This window comes from Opisthocomus hoazin, chromosome 20 (genome assembly GCF_030867145.1).
Source record: "Opisthocomus hoazin isolate bOpiHoa1 chromosome 20, bOpiHoa1.hap1, whole genome shotgun sequence".
NCBI classification, from domain to species: Eukaryota; Metazoa; Chordata; class Aves; order Opisthocomiformes; family Opisthocomidae; genus Opisthocomus; species Opisthocomus hoazin.
Window position 1 is genome coordinate 8,029,109 of NC_134433.1, and position 23,581 is coordinate 8,052,689.

General features: G+C 42.4%; 1 protein-coding gene across 3 annotated transcripts in view; it reads right to left on the reverse strand.

The window, feature by feature from the left end:
• GTF2I (general transcription factor IIi) overlaps positions 1-23,581 on the reverse strand; it is a 79,386-nt gene that overhangs the window by 47,114 nt on the left and 8,691 nt on the right. For all 3 annotated transcript variants that reach the window (XM_075440562.1, XM_075440561.1, XM_075440560.1), the window contains exons 2-9: positions 21,893-21,998; positions 20,358-20,496; positions 7,129-7,263; positions 6,517-6,700; positions 6,293-6,321; positions 5,112-5,160; positions 4,395-4,438; positions 2,923-3,000 (exon numbers count right to left, since the gene is read on the reverse strand). In XM_075440562.1, coding sequence (XP_075296677.1) covers positions 2,923-3,000; positions 4,395-4,438; positions 5,112-5,160; positions 6,293-6,321; positions 6,517-6,700; positions 7,129-7,263; positions 20,358-20,496; positions 21,893-21,991 — 757 coding nt within the window. In that variant the 5' untranslated portion in view covers positions 21,992-21,998. The remainder of the gene's footprint in view (positions 1-2,922; positions 3,001-4,394; positions 4,439-5,111; positions 5,161-6,292; positions 6,322-6,516; positions 6,701-7,128; positions 7,264-20,357; positions 20,497-21,892; positions 21,999-23,581) is intronic.

Consider the following 23,581-nt stretch of genomic DNA (forward strand, 5'->3'; position numbering starts at 1 on the left):
CTTCCAGCTAGGAAGGAGAGTATGAGGAAGAAGACTCCAGAGCTAAGAATTTCATTCCGCTGCAGCACACAGAGCAGAAGAAGCACGGTCACAAGGGTGGGAGATTTAATTACTAAAACCACAGGACGCATTAGAAGGAAAACCTTGCAGCACGGTTATGCCTCGGACTCTCAACTCCAAGGTTTGCCGGCAGAGCTAAGCAACGTCCCCTCGTATCACAGAAAGCACCCAGCACCCTCGGCAGCTAACAGCCAGCTCTGCCACGCAGCACAGACACTCAGAAACTCGGTAACCTGCAGACTGAAACCTGCTCTTGCGTGCACAGAGCAACACCTGGCAGACCATGGCTCCCAGACCCCGCGCTTGGGCAGGGATTCTGCACCGAAGGGAAACCTTTGCAAAAGACGCCTGTTGCCAGAAATCACAAACTTCTCAAACGCCCGTTACAAACAGCCCATTTCTCACATCCTAACCATTCCTCCGAAAACACCAGCACAGCTCGCTCCCTCCACGGTCGCAGCTGGTCCTGCCGCTACCCACCGACAAACCCTTCGCTTTCACCCAGCTCAAACCTCCCAGCCCCACCTGCTAACGGATTACGTCCCAACACTACGCAGCCAGACCTCCGCCCCTCGGCAGGACGAACGGATTCATCACCTCGCGGATGAGCATCCTCAGCGATGCTCACTGCTTCCGTCTTTCTGCGCGACGCAGGTGGCAGCCATGTGAACAACACGTAACTACAAGCGCAATACCAGAGTACCCCGAGGAAGCACATCGTGCTTGCTTCTTTTCTCTGCATACTCTCTGGAGTTTCGTGGTCTCAGACAGCACCCACATGCCGAGTCTTACACTACGGAGCTCAGAGGACTGCCAGCCCAGCTTGACAGTTTCAGCCCCACTACAATGGACACTACTTCTAGTATGCTGGGAGATCTCCAAAAGAGAAACAGTTTGCTGTTAGACACACACTCAAAGATGTTCATAACCTTCAACATTCCAGAGTGAGGAAAAAAAGCAGCTTACATTCCCAATCTGAGCTTTTGTTCCAGCAGAAGATATTTACAATCTCCTTTGGTTTTAGATGAATGTCCTATATTTCAACTGCCTCGCTCTAACATTTCCGGAAATTCCAAACCCAACAGCACTGTTCAACTACACAGGGCTTTAGAGGGAAATGCTAGGCAGCTGTTCACTCACTTCTAAATGGTTTACAAGCTAAACCGATCAGTTCATTAGACAGCGGTTTAATAAGCTAAACAAGCCAATTCACATTGCACATTGTTTACAGCCGCCTCCTCTGCTTCCAGTTCTTTGTTTGAGCTTCGAGGCGCCTGTGGTAACCCCATCCGTTCTACCGATGTATTCAGTTTTGCCTCATTTTAAATGCAAGTTTGTAGGACCACACTGGGAGTGGGGAAAGGGGAAGTTATTAATTGAGCACCATTTTATCTGAAAAAGATATATATCACTCTTCACCAATCAGGACGTTTAAATTTGGAGTTCCGTACAAGTTCCTCAAATCCACATTGCTTAGCCTTTTCTCCGGAAGCATGTTGTATAAATGGGATTTTTTAGCTCAGACAAACACACCGCAGCAGAATAGGTTACTATTTGTAAGGAAGAGATTTCAGTACAGACTCTCTTCAAACAGCACTGGATTACACTTGTGGACTACGCATGTCTTTATGCATGAAAGGGAAAGCCACAAGGGGCTGAAAAGCAAAAAGATGCCAGGACTTGGCTTTGGAAGGAACACACTGATTAGGTTGTCTCCAAAAAAGCACCTCTTCTTACTACATTATATCATGCCTGTAAACCCCCCCGTCCCAGGAGGCTAGGCAATGTACGAATATGAAGAACAGATAATCCTAACACCAGAGGATACACCTTTCCAATTCTGAACTTGAGCGGTGACATTTTGCGATGCCGTACAGCTAGGATCTCTCCGACGTGCTCATACGTTCCTTGAGACATGCCAGTACAAGCATATTGATTCTACAATCCTGATCCTGTAGTTGGTTATTACAGCACGTTAGAAAATAATCTCAAGAATCTTTGTATCTAAAAACGCACAAAAATTTTATCTCAGTAATATACACTATTATAAAATCAAAGGATGGGCTGTTTTGCACTTCATTGTTAAACATGCAGCTATCCTTCAGAGATGCGTGGCAGCTTGCCTGTGTTCCTTTGTGCTGCTCAATTAACCTAATGACAAATGCAAACAGGCTGAAATAATAAATTGAGAGTTCTAGTTATTTTATATCCCCATTTATAACCAGGACTTCTTAATTATTGTTCTTTTCAACCTACAGAAGTAATGATTTCCTTTTTTTCCACTCCTAGTTGAGGTTAACGTGCAGTAGTAACCACACACGCAGAGATGAGGCAAAGCAACTGTGAGAGACCTGAAAACATACACGGAGCCCAAGCCATGGACCTCACGAATGTTGTTGTGCTTTGTCTATATAAACCTTTCAATACAATTTTGACACATATTGGTCACTCCATACATAAAAAAGCGATTGATACGCTATAAAAGTCACCAAAACTTTAACCCAGAGACAAGCTCCAAGCCATGTTCTAGACAGTATTGTTCTTATGCTTTATTTCCTGCTTAAACAGGTCACTGGAATTAGAGTCTGCATACTGGACCCTCAGAAAAAAACCCAAATGTCTGCTGGAATTTCTCCTTCGGCCCAAACACACACATACAGGTATACTGAAGTTGTAGTTAGCTCTTTTGGTATTCTTCAGAATAGTTTAAACGACAGCCAGCATGGAAATGTTGTATCCTAACAAAGCTAAGTAACTGCACATTTAGCGACCAAGAAAAAGTAAAGAGAGGCACAGAGAGCACAACACTCGAGCAACCAACCCTTTTACAAGATAAACGCATATGAAAATTAGTGTCATTACCTGGAATACTATACTGATAGTAGTCAGGATCATCTGCTTCCTCCTTCACTGTTACTGTTGCCATTTCCAAAGAAATTCCTGTAGAAGCAACAAAGGAATCAAATACGGAAACTAATAACAACCAGATTCTTAAAACAAACAAACAAACAAAACACCCGCCAAGATCCTAGCTGGTCTCTAGTCAAAAATAAGGAGAAAAAAAAAAAAAAATTTCAGGTGCTGAGACACTGAACAATCGTTGAGCTAAAACAACCATGGCAAGGCGACCTGCTGGTCTTGTGTTCCCGTTTGGTCACCGCCCGAAGGAGTCTGGATTAAATGCTTCCCTACAAACCAGGTAACCTTGCAAATGCTATCTCAGATCTGAAGAATTAAAAAAAATGGTCTCCTTCCGTTTTGCCCACTACCACAGCCAAAAAACCCCAAACATTATAACATTTGTTGTGCTGCAAGTACTTCTAGACCTACTCGAGCTCACTCCTCTGGCCAGGCAAGCCCAGATGCAGCCCGTGCTGCTGGACCACAGGTCCCCAGCCGCTCCCGGCTGCCTTCAAGGGAGCTATCCCCTCCACAAGCCTTCACAGCAGTCCCTGCAACGTTTTCAAAACATTCTGACAAAGGGAGAATTACTGAAAATGCCTAGAAAGCAGCACTGGAAAGAGTCCGGGACTGACTCAAAGCTGAAGTTAACTCTTCCCGTACGTTAAGCTAAACGTTAACCATGAAGGGCTCCCAAACCAGAAGTCTAAAGCTGTGAAGCACAAAGAACTAGAGCAAAAAAAATGGACTAAATCTAAAGACGTACTTCTTATACAAAACGCTGAGCAGTGTAGCCCAACCCAACCGAAGGGAAAGTCAGAAGCTTATCCCTAGGCACACCTGTCCTCTCACTGGTGGAGATGGGATTATTCACGTCTTCACCTCAAAGCACGCACTCCAGCATCGCGCTGCTGCACATCACAGCGCCTCGCAGCTTCATGTCCTACCCGCTGGGGAACTTCGGGGTCCTTGCTCATTTTTTTAACAATCAGTAACCTATTTTGCTACTTATCTCCCTTTTAGCTGGAAAATGGACCTTCTGCCATTTTCAATTTTTTAGTAATATTAACAAATAAAGCAAGTCTTTATCTCCCCATCAGGAATAAAGTGATATTGAATTAGAACAAAATAAAAATGAGGATTTTTTTTTCTTTTTAAAGGTAAACTATTTACAAAGATAAATTATTTCAGTGTACAAAATTTTACAAATTTCCTCCTCCTAGAAAGGGAAACAATTGGCTAGTTGAATACTTGATAAAAACACCAACTGAAAAGTGCACATTTTTAAGGAACAAAAAGTTTTTCCTTCTAACAAAGGATGTCTATTTGCTGCTGTCTTTCTTGGAGCTTCCTATCTGTGCTTAAATTCAGCCTTCTGAACAGAAACTGATTATTCATTTTTTTTGCAAATAAGGATGACATTTTGAACATACCAGAATCCTTGTTTGGTTCCGTTTTCACTTGAATAGGAGCACAACTACAAAAACAAACAAATCAAGCACACTGATATTATTAAAAAACTATTTTACTGTCTAGTAAAATCAACATCCCAGCATTTTTTTCCAGCCAGGAACACGAAAGTAAAAATCCCTGCATCTTAGCTTATCCGATTTACCTCAAGGGAATGGCCAGGATTCTCACGTCCCTGCATTGTCGGGACACACGCAATATTCAAAGCACGTTTACCGTTTAATGAGAAGCAAACTCAGAAGCACTGCAACACTTGCCATTCTGCTCCCTCTTTTCACATTGACAATTTTTTTATTTATTCCAGATCTAACCTCTTCATTTACCAACAAAAAATTTTATTTTCATTTTTTAATTGAGGAGGGGGAAGGAAGCAACATTACACCTGTTCCCCATCGCTGCTGTATCATAAAACATGACAAACTTATCCCTGACTGACAGACTGTGAATTAAGAACACTCATTGGGCTAATTAAACTGAGGGGAAATTTTGCCATCTGTTTAATTCGTAACACTTTGCCCACAAACAATGGTCAAAGGAAAGAGAAAATCCAGCTGCATGCTTTTTATATTCCCAGGTAGGCAAACATTATTCAAAGGTCAGCTGGACAGAAAAAGCACATTAAGATAAACTATATGAAAATACATAGTCGACGCAAAAGAACTACATTATTTTAAATTCACCTTCCACCTGGAGGTATAATTGGATGTGAAGGATCTGTCACATGAGCTCCTGAAAGTTAAAAGACAACCTTTCAATTTCCTGTACTCCATTTACCTTAAACACAAATTGAAAACGTAACATTGATTTCATGAAGCAAAAACCTGCTCACAGTTTACAAGCATATGTGCACATTTTCTGTATTCACAGATACGAGGGAAAGATCTCGCTGAACTGTTTTATAATCTATAAAGCAACACCAACATAAAAATACTTCAAGTGTGCATATCACCATCCTTCTCACTGCTCTCTTTCACGACACTAAGTGAAAATCCTGGGAAACAAAGGTAAACAAATCTTTCACCTCAACTGCACTAAAAGAAAACGGATAGGTTTACAGAGCTTCAGCTTAGTCCTAAATTACAGTTAGACACAAAGGTTTTTAGAATGTTGCTTACCACACTGAAAACCTGCCTTGCTCTTTCAACAGAAATACGTTATTACCAGAATCTCCATCATTTCCCACTCTATTCTTCGCACTGGGCACAAGGCAACACATTTCTAATTTTACTAATCCAGGATCAACTTCTGGCTGTTTCACCTGAGAAACTGAAATTTTTATTTTTTGACTACATTCCTACAGATACTGCTTCATCGCCTTCATAAAACAAATCCCCACATATGCGAATTTTGCAGTAAAGCAACATGATCTAAGCTAGACATTAATCTTTGAGGAGTTCTAAAAAACTCACTCTAGCTCAGATTTTTTAATATATAGAGGCTTTCATAGGAACTACAAAACCTAGCCACTTCAGAAGATTAAATAAATTTTTAAAATGATATATAAATGCCAAATCAGCTATGTATTGGAACATGGACCACTGCAAAGTCTTGGCATCTTCTAAAAACGCAATGCATTCCTTCATCAGTTCACTTCTTTCCCTAGGATACTATCCAATTCACATTAAATTTAAATTCAGTAAAAGGATGAAGAATGCAATAGAACAAATTTTATCTCTAATTAGTTGCTCCTTGCAGAAAGCATAAAGGAAAAGGTGATAATTCCATAGTTAAGCCAACTCACAGTCTAGAAATGTCTGCACGGTTTGCCACTTTATCCACATGACCAAATCTTCTATCTATATTGCTATCTAATCTGAAATTCTGATCTGTTTCTGGTTAGCCTGAGTAAATAGTAACTTACCAAGGTGTTTCTTTGTCTCTAGGAAAGGCCTGTGTGGAAATATGGAAAGAAAAACCAATAGCTTTAGCAAAGAGATAATTAGTCAGTAGCGTAACATGAAAGAGAGAACACTCCTGTTTAAAAGAAACAGGCTGCAATGTATTTCATTAAAAATTAAAATTAATTGGACTTAATTTAAGTACAAAACCAAAGTGGACAGATCAGCACAAGAGTGAGCAAAAAACCTTTTGATGATAAATGAGATCCCCGACTTGTTTTCCAAAATCCATTTCAGGGTTGAAACATCGTAATTTGCTGGATGTTTAAACGCAAGTCCTTTGGGCAGGCCCTGCACTACCACAGCAAACTGGTCCCTCTGAATCTTCTCATACGGCACAGGTACCACTGTTGACTTTCCTAAAGCTTTACCTGGAGGCGGGGGGGAGAAAAGAACACTGTTATGAGATCAAAAGTGTGCAAGCTAGCAAAAGGACAAGCCCCTCATAAAACCCATTACTTTGGAGAGGACTGGAGCGAAAGCAAGGCGCAGATGCACATCTCTATGGAAAACCAAGCACCGGCTTGCATGGTTCTAACATGCACTGGAACCCACTGAGATAGAGGCTTTCTTGAAAGAAAACTAAATGGGCTGTGCAATAATCTGCAATCACATCCCACAAGACACATCAAGAAGAAAACTAACATATATGGTATGTTTTAGAATTGGCTACTAACACTTAAACTTACTACCTTCACAGCAGTATGGCTGGAAGGCTAAGGTCATGCAGTATTTCTCCCAACTGAATTAAAAATTTGGAAATCCAGAACAACTATTTAGAAGACTTTAAAGCACCCACCATAGCAAAAGCAGAAAAAGTCCTCCACAGACTTTCTGAGAGCCTCCAGTTCCACAATATCCACTGTCAGTCTGTTTACAGGCGATGAAGTCTTTGTTTTCTGCAATTCTGTAGCCCTCTCCTCTTCTGTAACACCTGGCAGTTATTTATAAAAATAAGACGAAAACAAAATAAGAAATTCTTAAAACCCCCAGTATTGAGTCCCTCCAGTTTAGACTACGGACACTCAGGAAGGATTCCTGCCAGAAAATCGTAAAAACTTATTTGCCTTAGAAGGCAATGCACTTGTCTATGCACATGGGCAATGAGTAAATTTAATTCTATACCAAAATTATTATATCCTCCTTGCAATCTTTGTAAACGTCACGTTCTGAAGTGTAAGAACAACTAATCAAAAGACACATCCAAGCAGGTTTTTTTTTTTTTTGACATGAAGATGTAGAAAACACTGTTAATCTCAGGACAGGATAATACAGTAGAAATAAAATGCAAAACTGCCAAGAAAAGAAGGACCAAGATAGTCATCAGGGAAAAGTTCAAATGCCTGTGTGGAGGGCCCCACAGCTCTCTCGTGCCATGCGTGATGCCTTGCGCAGCAGGTATGTTATATCCAGGTTTGTTTACGCTGTACAGACTCAGCTGCACTTTTTATGGAAGGGATCTGCCTTTTGGCACAACAGCTCCTCTCCCTTTCAAAAGGCATTTTAAGTATGCACCTCCTATTGCCAGACAGGAGGACTAAGACATCATCACGCAGAACAGATAACCAGAGATTTCAGCCCTACACCTTGCTCTAATCTCTGAGCAAGTACTGCTGGAGTCATAATTCTAGGCTAACATGAGAAAGCCAACATCAGTTCAAACAACTGATTACAAATGGGTTGTGAAATGAGCTGAAGAAACAATATTTTTAGTAAAAATATGTTCATCATCTTAAAAACTCCTATCTTCATGCAAAAAAGAGCCTCTTCCTTCCTCTACAGATCACACACCTGCTTTGAGCCCTGGAAACCACCTCCACATGACATTTAGCTCTCCAGCTCTTCAGGCCTGAAACTTTTGCTTTCTCTGTAATATGACAGGGCCTACCATAACAAAAAAATAATGCAAAAATGGAATATTATTCTTTACCCCTAACACAGGGCTTAGTTAATGACAGCTGATAACATTTGTCTGCAGACTTGGGGATGAGAGATATCAGTTTCCATTTATAGCTAGGTGAAATGTTGCTTTTTGGCCTTTTTTTTTTCCCCCCACGTAAGAGACTTATTCACTGAAAGCACCTTTAATGCCAGTAGCTTCTCAAAAGCATACCCACACTTTCTAAAAATAATAAGCAAAACAAAAATAAGATGACAACACTGCTCACTTCCCATTAAAATGAAAAGCAGACAAAAAGACATAGCAATTTCCCTTCTCAACTAGAAGAAACCCTTTTCTTTGTTTTTTTATTACATGATTTTTATCCATTTTCTTGAGCTCACATTACACATCTGCCTCCCTGATCTCTGCCACGTTTGTTGGCCAATTTCAACCAAGTGTGACAAACGAGATCAAGTCTCAAACACGGGAAGATACATCAGAGCTCTGCACAACTGATCAAACCCAGCAGCCACCCATCTCCCCCCGGCAGCACTGATGGACACATCCCCACTTGACGGAGGTTACACAACTTACAAGCTCCATCAAAACTCTCTCCACAATTACTTGGGCACAAAGGAGGATTCAGGCTGCCTCTGGGACAGGGGAAGCCCAGGCCCTGTGCCATAAGACTTAGAGGGGAAGAGGGATAGGGGGCTGTATTTACAGGGTAAGCAGCTCAGGGAGGGTGAGGAATGGTTATATGGCAAAAGAATTGCATCCCACACAGTGAGGAACACACTGCAGGATTAGTCCAGTTACTCTGCAAAAGCTATTCTAGCTTCAGCAGGATTACAACGATCCAGCTACTAACAACCCTCATTTCACACTGAGAGTCCACGTATGGTTAAGTGGCTCTTACCCTCTGGCACCATCCGGGTGTTTCGGTTATTCAGAACAACCTTCCCTCTCACCTGTCCTGATGAGCAGCGGTGGGGTCGGCAGTCCAGCCTGCCCCGTGGCTGGAAAAGGAACCTCCCAGCTGTCACCATCCTTATAAAAGGAATATACTATAAAATTAACAGGCTATTTTAAAGTAGGGAGGGGAAAAAAAGCCTACTTACAAAATATGAAATATTTGAAACAATCAAATTTTAATTTGGCAATTGTTTCTCGTTGCCTGGCAGCGATCCGCTAGCTACCCCCTGACCTCTGCGTGGGCAGGCTCTCCGGCTCCGTGCCTCGAACGGCCGCAGCTCCGCAGGGTCACACGTCACCCACGCCGGCGGCCCACGGGAGCGCAGGCTGCGTGCCGCAGACCGAATGCGGCCGTGAGGCAGGCGTGCCTCCAACGCGCCTGCCGGGGAGCTACGGGGAGGGCTGCTGCTGGGGGGAGGCAGGCTGTGTCTCCCCACCAATTTCGGTGGTTAGATTTAAGAATAATCTGCTAGGAAGGCAGGAGTCTGGATTGTGATGTAAGCCCTGAAGTATAAGATTTTATATCCACTGTGACACCTACTAGTACTGTTACATCTGCATATTCTCATCACAAGTATAAATGCATTTTCTGTTACTTATGAAAATAAATACACTCCATGTACAGCATGATTTTTTTTTTTTTCCCCCTGTTTGGGAAATTATTCCTGACAGAATAAGGAAATGCAAGAAAGTGTGAAGGTGTTATAGGCTTTTTATGCAGTGTCTTGTTAAGCTAAAACATCCACTGCTGTCATTCCAGAGGGTCCACAGCTGCTTCAGTTTTTCTTGTTTTATTTTCCTTCTCTACGAATATCTTCAGAAGGCTTCTTGGACTAATATCCACTCTCAGAAAGGATGCATATACCTCATTTTTGGATAGGTGCTACTTCCTGCCACTAAGATGACTTACAAGAAGAACTGCTCTCAAAGCTTCTGTCTAAACTTTGACAGAAAAAATACTGTTTATGTCAACCAAGTCAAGCAGCGCAGAGCGTGTCCTGCTGCCAACAAGTGACAAAACCCACACTGACCGCGTCTCACCAAAGAAACAAAAATCAAGCTTTAGAAGATAAACACTTTACTGAAATTTCCTCAGAAATGTGATCTGAAGATGAGATGCTACACAAACAACAACAGAGAAAAGCTGGTAGGATTCAGCATCTGAAGCTGACGGAGTTCAACTCTCCTCCAGCAAAGGAGCTGTCAGTCCCATGGTACATAAGGCATCTTACAATTTTAGAAGGTTTTTAATCCCCCGGGTAGAGAAAGCCAAGGAGTGACTACAAGGGTACAAATGTCACCCCTGTGCACACATTCCGAGAGGCAACTTAAGGGCAACAATTATTGTGTGACAAGACTCATGTACAGATATTTTACCATTCGTGCTTGAGGGAAATGACTCTGAAACGAACTAAGAGCAATGAAAAAGGGGAAAGTAAATGTGTGTGTGGCTAAAAGCGTTTTGCTTCGTTTTATAACACATCTCCATAGTTCACCCGTGAGCTTTTTAAGGCCATCCAGTTTTACACTTCAGGAAATTGGACAATAACCTCAAATTAAAGAAAAATCATTTTACGATCATCAAAGGATCACCTAAACCACAAGAAAAGCAAATCACCTGAGGCAGAATTAAGGAGCCAGGGCATTTCAAAAAGACTGGCTACTTACAGCAATTTTCTGTTTGTTTGCGACTGCGGGAACGCGAGGGGTGGTCTCCGCTGCAGCACGACTGAGCTTTCTCAGCAAGTTTTTTTAAACTGGCTGTCACCTTCCTAGCCCTTGACTGGCTGGGCAGAGACAGAACGCGAACGGCTTCTGACAAGCAAGCCAAGCAACCTAGCTCTAGGAAGACTGTAAAAGAAGCCAGTTACCCAAATCTGAAATAAACCCAGAAAAGTGGCATGCAGCTCTGAGTTCAGCAGGGAGGGCACGGCTAAAACTGAAAGTGCTGGAAGGAAAAGGCATCTGGCTCGGCCCACAACCTGCAAGAGTCTGTCCTGACACATCCTTGGAGCCCGAGAGGCCGACGATGGCAGCAAAGGAAGCACCCCTGAGGAAGGGAGGTAGAAAGTGATCTTATAAAACTCTTTTTAAAAGTAACTTGTGTCTAACTGTGTAACAGAAGCTTTGAAAATGCATTTTTCTTTTCATTTTGAGAACTTGGGAAAAGGAGTAAACTGACTTTTAAAGCAAGGGAAAGTGACAGTAACATAAAACTTACGAAAATCAATTAATTTATCCCTAATACCATGAGAAAGGGTTTGCAAAGGAGACCATCAAAAATGCATGGCTAAGCCAGGGCTGGCCATCACCCACTTCAGGTAAAGCCCTTTTACCAGTCTGGGAGGTTAGGGAAAAAAGAAGGGCAGGAGATCAGTAGCAGAAAAGAAAAGGAAGAGCACAGCAGGCCACAAGGTAAAACTAAAAGATAGGAGAATTATTTCCATGTCTTTCATGAAGATCTAGGATATTAATGTGTTCAGCTGACGAACACATATTAATATATGTGAGAAATATGCAGCATTGGACAGCTCAAAAACTACATTATTTGCATTTCAGAAGGTTTGGCAGAAGGGGACTGTAAGTGAGCTCAAATGGAGACACCAATAGCAAAAAAAAAAAGCTCTTACAGTAAGACAGACAGGGATGATTGCTTTGGATTTTATTTCTGTTATTTGTAACTGCAACTGTTTGGTGAGTGAGAGGAATGTTAGCTTTAAACTAACTCCTAAGCACGTGTTTTATTAGGAATGAAGTGATGAAGTCTTTAAGGGTAGATGCTTTAACTCATAGCTACATTCTGCAAACACAAAATAGAAAGTGATTGGAACTTAAATTGAAAAAGCTCTTGGGGATTCCAACCACGAACACAGTTCAGCTAATTTATCAAGCAATTACAACCACAACAGAAAAACCTCCCCCAAAAACCAGGGGTGGGGCAGAAACAGATGAAAAATATGAACTAGTGCTTCCAATAAACAGAGCACGACACAAACGCTTCCAGAGCCTGGGAAAGCAGCAGCCCAGAGCGTTGCAGGCAGTCACAATGTACGCACCAAACTGTTCTAGCTTTCCAGCAGGAACATCTGAAGCTTCATGCTTTTTATTAAATAATCAAAGATACCCCATAAACTTTAGCAATCAGGGCACTCCCGACATCTTTGTAGCATCCTAGGGAGATGGGGACCCCCTCGAACTAACTCACGGTGCTAAGGTTCTACAGTCTTACAGGGGCCTGGGCACAATGCAGAAGACCATAGAATCACCATCTTGCACAGAAAGCTGCAGAACAGGAAAGGAGACTCACAAGAGGAAGGCAGCAGTTACCATGCCCACAACTCTCCCAAGCAAAATGATTATGAGACTGTTCCCTCATTAGCCCCAGGCAGAGCCAGCCAGGGTAGCATTAACACTGAACAGGCATGATGCAACCTGGCTCATATCATGTAAAATGGCCAAGAGAACACTCGTGTGATCTTCCACTAGCAGAGATGCATGGTCTTAACTCCCAAGTGACAAACATGGTAGGAATAAATACATCCCGTCTGCCAGCACAATTAGTCTGGGAAATGGTGATGGGCTACAGCCAGTGCGGCCAGTAGCTGCCATTTATCTCTTCTGGTCTTGCAGTTTGGAGAAGTGCAAGTTATTCCCAGTCATCTGCTGCAAAAACGGGAAGTGAAAACTCAGGAACACAACTGAGCACCACAGCCGAGTAGGTTCCCATTAAAAGTGACAGGGAAGAGCCTGTTCCAGCAGATACTCAAACAGAATAAGCATCTAGCAGGGGTTGTTTTAAAGAAGCCACTCCCATATAGCTAGAAGGAAATCTGGCATGAATAAAAGTGGTTGAGAATTACAGAAGTGTAAAACAGCTCTGGCTTGGCAACAGGAAAGCATCCTGACAGTCACAGCTTTAAAAAGCAACTATTCCAACTTCCTTTTTTCCTACTACGCATTCTGTAAAGCGCACCCAGTTCGAAGGGCACTGGAAGACCAAAGCTAAAGCAAGAATCATAGATACAGCCCCCTATTTGCATTTAAAATCTGCAACAGATTGGTGATGGCATGCATGCAACTCCACGAGTATTTTGTCAGGATTAATCCTCTGCCTGGCTCTTCTTGTTTTTCTTTCATTGCTATTTATGTCTGCGATGTAATGACTCCTTTCTCTTCCAAAACACTCTGTAGCTTCAGGAGCAGCAGAAGCCACAGAAGTCGCAGCTGGCCACAGAATAGCTTCGGGCCAAAAGAAAACAACTGTGGGAAACCAGTTTCCACACTGGCACATCATCATCAAAAAGAACTGTTATTTTTAAACTAGCTGCATTAGTGTCAAGGGATTAGCCTCTGAGCAACATAAAAAGATGTCGGCTAGTAACAGAATGGTATTTTCACCATAATACTGTAGCACATAATCAGAGACAAAGATGATTATGAAGATTGTCCTTTAGATACTATAACAAAGACAAACTCAAACAATCAACAGCAGCTAAACCCACTAACAACCTCTGTTATTAGAGTAATACTGAAACGGTATTAGGCTGCTCCCATACAGGTCAGGGGATTTGGTCTGTACTCAAATTCAAGTCTGAGACATTCTGCTTTTGAGCTGAAAAGGTAAACACCCCATTTAGATACTGCTTCTGAATTACAACAGGAATGACAAGTAAGATATACAGAATGTAATCAGAGCCCAGCACCACAGTAAGGAAGAAGCAAATCAACTGTATTAATACTTTATTTACATCATTACTGGAGCATCCAGACAAAGTACCATAAAAGGACCACATCCAGACTAGCAGTACAGTACACACACTAACTACAAGCTGCAGTCTCAGGGGCTATTTCAGCAGATTTAATCAAAGCCATTGTTAAGCACAAGTCTAAAATGAACCTATTGCTACCGAGTTAATAAAAAATTCACACCACCGTAGCTTGACTCCCACCTATCATCTTCTAAACACAAGATCTGTGCCTGACGCTCTCAGGCCTGCAGTATCACAGCCTGCTCAGCATTGCTTAGAGTGAAAGCTCATGGACAAGACACAGATAGGATCAACCATGTAAATAGCTTCCTCCATTAGAAAAATGAAAGAAAGCAGCAAGACATGCCAATCAGAGCTTCAGCATGCTAAAATTTATATTTATACCAATATATTATATACTTTACAGAGCTTTGGTTAAAAAATGCTGAAGCCATGTATTTCTACACCATGCTTTTTAGATACTGTAACAAAAAGAACACAGAAAAAGAACACAAAGGGAACACAGTTCAAGACAAAAATACTGATTTATGAGCTGTTTAGATGCCTACAGGTAGATGCCACAGAGACTTTCAGAAGCTTTGCTCTAGATTTTTAGGTACCTAAGTTGCATGGTAGATGTGGCCCTGTTGCTAGCGTTGTTTTTATTATTGCCAGTATTAGAACTATTTGCACCTGTGGTGATGCAATGGAGAACAGTAGCATTTTTTAACCCCCAACCACAAGAGAAGCAATGACTTCTTTCACAAAATACTTCTAGTTTGAAAAAACATATTAGACAATTTGGAGTGCATGTACCTTTTGTCTTGTACTAGAAGTTGTTCTTGTACGAAAGAGCGTAAGACAGATAACGACAGGCAAACAAATGAAGGAAGCTGCTGCCTTCAAAGAGCTGGACTTTAGGGCTGTAGTGTCCATATGCATTTATCCAGAGGGGATGACTCCAGCCAGTGCCCCCAGTTCCTCTGTAGGAAAGACCTCACGCAGACAGCAGCCACAAAGCTCATATTCACTGCTGGTGAGATCTCCCAAAGTCAGCAAAGCCATCACTTCGGATGAAAGCGTAGCCGGAGTGTTCAGCTGTCCCAGATCTCAGCACGGTGTACGTGGTTCTGTCGAACAGCCCCAGTTCCAGACAGAGCGCGCTATGTTCGCTCACAACACTTCTGCTGTGCTGCACAGCTAGAGATGTAAAACAGCCTCTTGGAACATCTGAGTAGCTTTGTCCTGTGCAGTCATAGTTTAAACATTAACATTTAATGTAAGGAAATACTATTTCTGTCACTCAGAGACCAGCAGGAGTAAGATTTCACGAGGAGAATCCCTAGAAACAGATCAAAATTCTGCCACTGAAAGGAATGCAGAAAGCAACGACAGAAGCAAGTTGTACCTCTCTGGCATAGCTGGGAAGACACCGCCTGGGAAACAAGGTCTAGGCAGTAGCAGATTTGCTTTAATCCCACACAGGCATCCTCCAGCCTATGGGGATGAACAGCTCAGGATAGAGTAGACTGACATTCTCCAGTGTAGGCGGGATGTACAGACTCACTATTCAGAATCCCATTTGCACATCCTTAAAGACCAAACGATTGCTCTACAGTCTTTTTGTGCATTTGAAGCCTTCTTAGATATTAAGCCAAAAAGCTCATTCTCCACAGAGAAGAGATCCTGCACAGCGAACAGCAGTTTCTGTGGAAGCCAAAACCTGAAGTGAGGACAGTCACCGCATAGCTATAACCACGGCTATGGAGTAGGAAGCTGGCATCCACCATAACAAGATCCTAGACATCGTGTAACTTCAGCCAGAGATGCTTAATTCTCTGTACTATAGGGACAAGCTCCTACAAGCCCGGAAGTGCCAATATTAGGTATTCAGATAGATATTAGAGCCCGATTAAGTAGTTCAACAGTTGCCAATCCAGTCAGAGACCTGCCAGTTTTGAGTTTGGGGTTTTTTTTCATATTTTAAACCAGCAAGATCTAGCCTTTCAGGTTTCTGGTTTTGATTGCTTTTTCCACCCTCCTCTAAACTGCTGAAGCATTACACTAGTTAGAGTCAAAGAGATAAGCGAGCCCAGCATCAGAAGAAGTCCCGAGAAAACCTGACACTTCTGTTTGCTCAAAGGCCAGAAGGATTCAATGAGACAGAAGCCTAGCTGCAGACCTTCAAGCGGGTCCACAGCAGCCTAGCTTATGGGAAGAGTCATTTTACTTGCCTTCAGATGGAGGAGATCCAAAAGGGAACAGTAATCCACACACCAAAGACACTTAGGAGCCGAAGCTGAGCAATCTTTCCCACGAGGTCTTTGGAGCATCATGTGCCATTCATTCATCACAAGCAGGAGGAACAGCTGTGCCCATTAAAAACACTCAGAGTCTGAGCATTCTTCAAGCTACAAGGACTTCTTGAAACCTGTGGCTGGATGGACATGGAGGTACAGGTAAGGAGAGTGAAAGATGCTGGGCCAAAGTCTCCAGCAGGACTTGAAGCCAAACTCTGGCCCATACCAGATGCATTGTTAAGATCAGCGTGGACACTTAAGGCCACCAGAAGGAAAACAACGGCTCCTGAAAATAAAGGACCTATCATCCAAGAGGAACCATCTACAGATGCAAGATGGCCCCACCTCAGGCAAGTAAGCCCAGAGCCCTGGCACCAAAGCAGGAAAAAGCAGCACGACTGGAAGAGCTGACAGAAAGTTGTAGAACAAGCAGGATCATGCTTGCGTGCGACCTACATACCGATGGTGCAACAGTTGGTACCAGTGGAAATTCTAGTAGAGGCAACTGCGATTCTTGGAGGACAATCAGCTCCTTGGCAGATGGGATGGAACACAAAGCACTGGGTAAATCTCTTGCAGAGTCCAGAGCAGATGACCAAAAAGGTGTTTCCGAGTCAGGAAGCTCTTCGGAAAGTTCACTTCGACAGGCAAATACAGCCTGGGGATGATGAGGTCTCTCCTGTTTTTTTTCTTTGTCTGTTTTAGGAACCACCTCCAGCTCCATTCAAATGAGAATGAATTCCACAGGCTGATGCCAAACCTTGACCAAACCTCAGTGGAAACTGCCAGGATGACAAAGATGAATACACGAAGGGAACAGCATTCTTAAGACACCCCAGGAATAAGTCTCCTGTTCAGGATGGCTGATAACCCACAAGCCACTGCAGCCCAGAGAGCAAGGAGGCACTTCATCTTGCCAAGGCCATCCACGAGGAACTGAAGACCACACTTCAGCAGGGAACAGCAACTAAAACAAAGAGGTACTGGTATGGCAAAACGTGTATGATCTTGATTGCTTGCAGTGCACAAGTATCCATGCTTGCCCATATTCTGAATATGAGCAGGCACTAAAAAAATACACTCTTTTTATGTACAATATAAACTTACATAAGCTTAGAATAACTGAGACTGCATGTTACCCAAGTGACATGTTATGCGCGCAGGCACACGCAGTTCTACATCGACTGAAACATACCGTTTCACCACAGCACAGGGCTTACAGCCATCTCTAAGTACAGTTCAGAAGAACATATTCTCTGATCCAATTTTAAACAATTAATGCCCGTTGAACAGTTCTTCAACACTCACTACACAACCCATACTAACATTAACAGAAGCGCATTGCTATAATTCACTCTGCCACATTTTCTTACGGTAGCAAGCGCAGGGCTCCTCACTCCCCTGCAGCCGGGCACTAGGGAACGCACGCGGGTGAAAGTCGTTATCAGTGAAAGCCACAGGAAACCAAGCTCCAGGGCCGCTTTCACTGAACCGCTGTTATTTTTATCAGTCCTATACTGCTAGAAAGCATACATGCTACTTCCTTCATAATCCTCATCTACTCATTGCATTAATTTAGCCCAGTAAATTACACTCTTCACTAAAAATAAGCAGCAGGTTTGAAGCCTGAGTCCTCCAAGTTCTGACAACTCTTCATATTTACTCAAACTATACAAAGCAGCTGTGGGAGAAGTGGAAGTAAAGACTGGAGACACACGGTGGCTTGTCACAACAGAGCTGGACATAACCAGAGGAATGCTTAGTAACTACCCTTCTGTTTCCATACTTAAGGAAAAATGAAGAGACGCCCCCACACGTGCAGAGCTAATTCTCAATATTGTAAGCACCACGTGGTCCAGAGACTGACATCACAGCTGAATTTTTAAAGGTTTATTTCCAAGAGCAATGTAAGAATCTCTTGGAAGCCTTTATTAATCATAATTTAAAAAATAAAAAAATAATCATAATAAAAAAGCCCAACTCTAACTTATTAAAAAACACACAGAACTGTGGCCTTCCTGGATTTTTCCAAAACACCCATTAAAATTGCAATTAACATTGCCTATTGCTAGCTTTCATATTTAACTGAAGAAACAAGGTGCGAGGGGAAAGGAACTGTTTCCTCCACAGTTCTAAATTTCAGATCAAAAGATATTACACTATAAACTTCATCAAGACTTTGCAGCTGTCAAAGGCAGTAATGGAATCAGCATCGCCAGGCATATGTAATGCTATTATTCCTAAAAATTGGTGTTCTGAAGTCAAGTTTGCTGGAATTATCAACATCTTTCTCAGCAACAGGAGAAAACTGCCTCCAGCACCAAAATTCCCCAGAAAGCATGGAGGATATGCATGTAGTGAAACCATAAAAGCAATGTCTGAGACTAGTGGGCTTTATTCACACAGATCTACACCACACTGTTCTGCAAGAAGCATAAGGAAAACACTGTTTTCAAAGTGGAGATTGTTTAATCTTGTCAGCCTGACAGTACGAAAACACTGCTCAAGAATGAGCATCTTGTAACTGGAATAAAGCGAAGGATCAGGGTTATCAGAAGTAACGTAAGATTTAAACACATGCACATAGCTACAGGCACCACGTCTAACAGAGTGGAACACAAGCATGGACGAGAAGCCAGTGCTCCCCACGGTACAGAACCAGAAACACAGATCTATCCAGGGAAATCAAATGTCATATCCCAGTTATTGCAGACTCCCTACCAATAGATGTGGCCACTATACAAAGTCTCGAGTATATCAAGGCCCACGATACCACTGTACTGGGAATAAAACAAAATATCTAGGACCTCAGGAAAGCCCTTTAAGGAACAACCACAACAACAAAAGAAATCAGGTGAAAAACTGAACTCCTCCCCATTATTCAGCTAACAGTTTTCATAAATATCAGTATCAAAAGACTGCCCCTGTGGAGGGGAAAAAAAAAAAGTGAACTGATTCATCTTATACTTGATTCCTCAGTGATGTTGTAATTTTGCATTTTGATATCAATTATCTGTTACAACGCAACATTGTGGTGACTTTCCTTAAACATACTCAGGGGCACAGAAAGTCACTGTCCAAGCCAGCAGGACAGTGGCAAAAATCCAGAGCTGCACCGCAAACAAACAACCTCGAGACAAATCCTCCAGGAGAATCTGAGCTAGCAGCAAAAGCATTTTTAGAACCAAATGTTTCTGTTACGGATTAAACACAGCTGCTTTCCAAGCAGTATTAATTAGTCAAGCCAGAACATTTTATGGCTGTTGCATTTAAACTCCCCCCCCACGACTGATTCCTCTCTCATACCCTGCTCTCCAGCTGCAGCTTCTTCCTTTCCCTAGGCAGGTAACTATGCATTTCGTTATTCATTAAGCAGTGCCATCAACAACACTTTCCTAAATGAGCACATCAGTGCTCCCCCAAAAAGTCACCGAATTTTGGAAACCTAACTCCTAAAAATACTGTCCCGTACTCAATGGATCACGTTTATGAGCACAAAGGTGCCACTGTTTTACTATAAAAAAGAAATTAAGCAAAAAACACACCTTAGATGTACCTAAAAGAGTACAGAAGTAATGCAGATGTAATTTTAAGTCATTATGGTACAGGTACATATTTCTGTCTACTAAACAACAGTGATATAAAAAGCTATGCAAAAACAATAATCTCTTGTCCAAAATGTGCATCTGCTTTAATAAGGCTTGAAGCGATCTGAAGACCCAGGACCATCTGAGCTGAGAGAAGCAGTCCGCTACCTGTGAAGGCTGGGCGGGACATTAAACAAGTGGAAAAAAAGACTTGGAGGAGGAAATACAACTAAATATCAACATGCACTAGGAAATGCAGGACATGTTGTGAGGGTGGACAGTCTAATACTTCTCATTGTACTATTCTGTCACATTCTCTGAGAAAAAATGACCGTTTCCAGCCACAGTTCAAAAGACTCCAAACAAGACCACTGCTACTGATCATTTTTATGTTCCTGAACAGCTGGTTTTGCCATAGCCAACGTAATGATAGCATGTAGCCATGATACACAGAATTTCGCTCCCCAAAATTATTAGTATGACGCAATACACATTAAGCAGCTTAGGAAATACAAAAATACAACATTGAAACTTACAGTATTTAACAAAATCCTTCTGAAAATCTTTCCTAGAATTGACAAAGGCTCTTCCTCTTTCAGTTCCAACTACAAACACATCTGTTTCATATACAGCAATACAGGCAACTTCTGCCTTGGACTTGGCAAGTTCTTTACACTATAAAAAGAAAAACAAAAAGCTTTTATTACCACATTTAAGAGTACAGTTAATAGAAACTTACATGGTATCATGCAAAACAGTCATTACTTCTGCTGCCAGCATCCACCCTTCAGAAGGTACCTCCAGTAACATAACATCAGCCACTAGCAAAGGATAATTTATAGATCTGGAGTGCTTTTCATCAGGAATCCTAAAACCATTGCAGATGCATTAGTGAAATTAAGGCTTTGTCTAGACTCAGATTGCACTGTTTTTAATTAAAATGATTTATGACATCAATCCATGTGAAATTACAACTTCCCTGTTAAGATAATTGTATCGAGTCTCTTACTCGAACTCCAACTTTCAATGGAGCATAGAGGAGTTTTCTTCATTTACAGCACACTTGTCACACACCACGTTCTGTTCCAAAAGGTGTGGTGCAAGCAGGAAGGCTGCTGGCAGTCTGCCTTGTCCTGCCTGCTGTGCTCAGGCGAATCCCTCCGGAGCAGAAGGATCGCACCTTCCCTGTGAACACATACATGTGTTCTGCCAGGAGAAATTTCCAGCAAAGAAGTAAGGCAGGAAGCCTGCAGTGCAAGGAGACAGCAAAGATCCTAAAAAATTCGTGAGCTCATTAAGAAGTGATCACAAAAAGTCAATTTTTCCTAAGAACTTGGATCAGAGCGTGCTGCAACCTACACCAACAATGCAGCATGAGAGGAAAAAGTGACACAAAGCCTTCAGGAACCAAATCTACCCACTGGGAAAAACAGCTTGCATCAACTATCTTATAATCATCCCATTCAAAGTTTCATTGCTAAAAACAAAACTTCTGTTCTCGCTTAGCATTTAGGAAAACAATTTTAAAGAACCAAATCTTTGACGATGCCTCAACTTCAAATAAATGGGACAGGCATTTCCACTCCTAGCCCTGGCCAACCTTAAACCCCACCACACAACGATTAGATAACTTCTACAAAACAGGCAATATGCCAACTTTTAAAAAAAGGTATTGTCTGAAGAAGTTTTGTTGACTTGGTACAGCAGCTGAGGACAAGGCATTAACCTCAAGACCATTTATTCGCTCTGTATTACAGACGACAAAGACCAGAACCGACTCTTGCCTTTCAATCACGCTCTACCTGAGCAATTGAGAAATATTTTCCATTTGTTTGACAAAATAATTAGTAAAACAATCACACCACAACAAGAAACAAGATGACTGTTAAGAAGTGTGTTAGCATGGTTCTCCACAAGCAAGGAGACAGAGTTAAGATGGCTGGACAGCACACAACAAGGTAAAGGTACAACATTACACCTTCCCTGTGCCCCGGCGGGAGGCATCGTGTTGGTGCAATCCTGCCCATGCCACGACAGAGTTACGACGCAGCAGCTTAACTTCTCTACTAACCATTGACTCCAGTGCGGACATGAGGAACGTAACCACCATTCTGCTCTCGGAGGAGTCCTCATCAGGGGTGGACGTTGCTGGTGCAGCAGTTTGGGCCATCTTCCTCCTACAAAATGAAACAAAAACCCCTGTTCAGATACACAAAACTGTGCGAGAAAACTAAAACCCCTCTCATGCAAGCAAATGAAAAAAAAATATTCAAAAACCCAGAACACACCCCACCACACACAAGCAAGCAAATATACAGGCAAATCAACAGGAGGCAGTGCTTGCTTTTCTATTCTTTCAGGCTTCCTGCTGTTTCATCCAACGCTGGAGCTACACACTCACAAGCTAAAATGTTGCACCATGGCTAGACCACAAACCCTTATTGCCTAGAAAGCTGCATATTAATTGATTAGCTGAATTTACATCGATTTTTCTTTCTAAGCATGTTTGCAACTCCAGCAGCCTAGACAAACACGGAAAAAAACACTGACATCAACACACAGAAACGAAATGGCAAATCACAGTTACGACATGTATCACGGCCTGGCTCAAAAGAACTCACCACCACCCTGCCCCAAAATCATGGCCTCAGGGACTACAGTATCAGTAACCAGAACGTGACATTTTTATTCGCATATTCCTCAGCTGTAGCATTAACTTCAAAGCTAAGCAGTCCCAATTAAGGTGCTAAAATTAAAAACTGAATTTCAGCAGTGACACAAAAAAGAGATTTAAGCCTATTTTGTGTATGTCATTGAGGAGACTTTCAACTTAAATAAGACATAAGTAATAATCAGGACTTGTTTATGCTTCTGCTGGCAGAATTGTCTATACAAGAATGAATATATTGAGAATCAAGTTTCAGCAGCTGCTAAGAGCACATTTTTCTGTTGGAGTGTTGCAACTTGTTATGCTTACAGGTAGCTAAAGCAATAACCTGACATGCCTGGAGGAGGAGAGAATTGGTAGAGATCTAGCTGCTACAACTCCATCTGCAAGTCTTGAAAACAATCACCTCCAACGTCAAGATAGCTCAGATAAACGAGACATTTCACAACAGCTCCATGAGACAGCTTGCTGGTCCCGTAGAACTGGGACACCCAGCACAGCTCAAGTTTTCAAAGGCGATGTGTATCCTACTAGAAGTGCAGTCAAGTCAGCACAGCACAAATAACCATTGCAGGTGGTAATACGTGCTTACCTGGGGAAGGGGGGGGGGGCGGGGGGGGAAATAATCACACTGTGTTGCCCTTGTGATAGGACTTGGAGCACTTCAGACTACAAACTGGAGGCAGGGGGAAAGCTAGCAACACTGCAAGCTCACAAGAGACACCCAGCAGCCTTCTGGCTCTCCAGACACGGAGCAGCAAGGTTTAAATAGCTTTAAAACTGTGTTACAGATGAACTGGCTGTGGCATAGTCAGCAGCTGCTTGAGGATGCAGGTAACGGGACGTCTGAACACCTGCCACGCTGAGGAGTGGGAAAACAGGTCCTTCGTCCAGTCTGGAAAAGCGGCTAAACTTCCAGAGTGAATATAAAGGAATAACGACTGTTGAACACTGCTGACTGCTTCAGTGACCTGAGAGAGGGCCAGCTGGGAATGGGAAGGCAGCGGCTCAGGGGGTTATCCTCCAGAGAAAGAACAGCATCTTACTTATTGCTTGTGGAACATCAGAGGAAAAAGGGAGATTGTGGTGTGA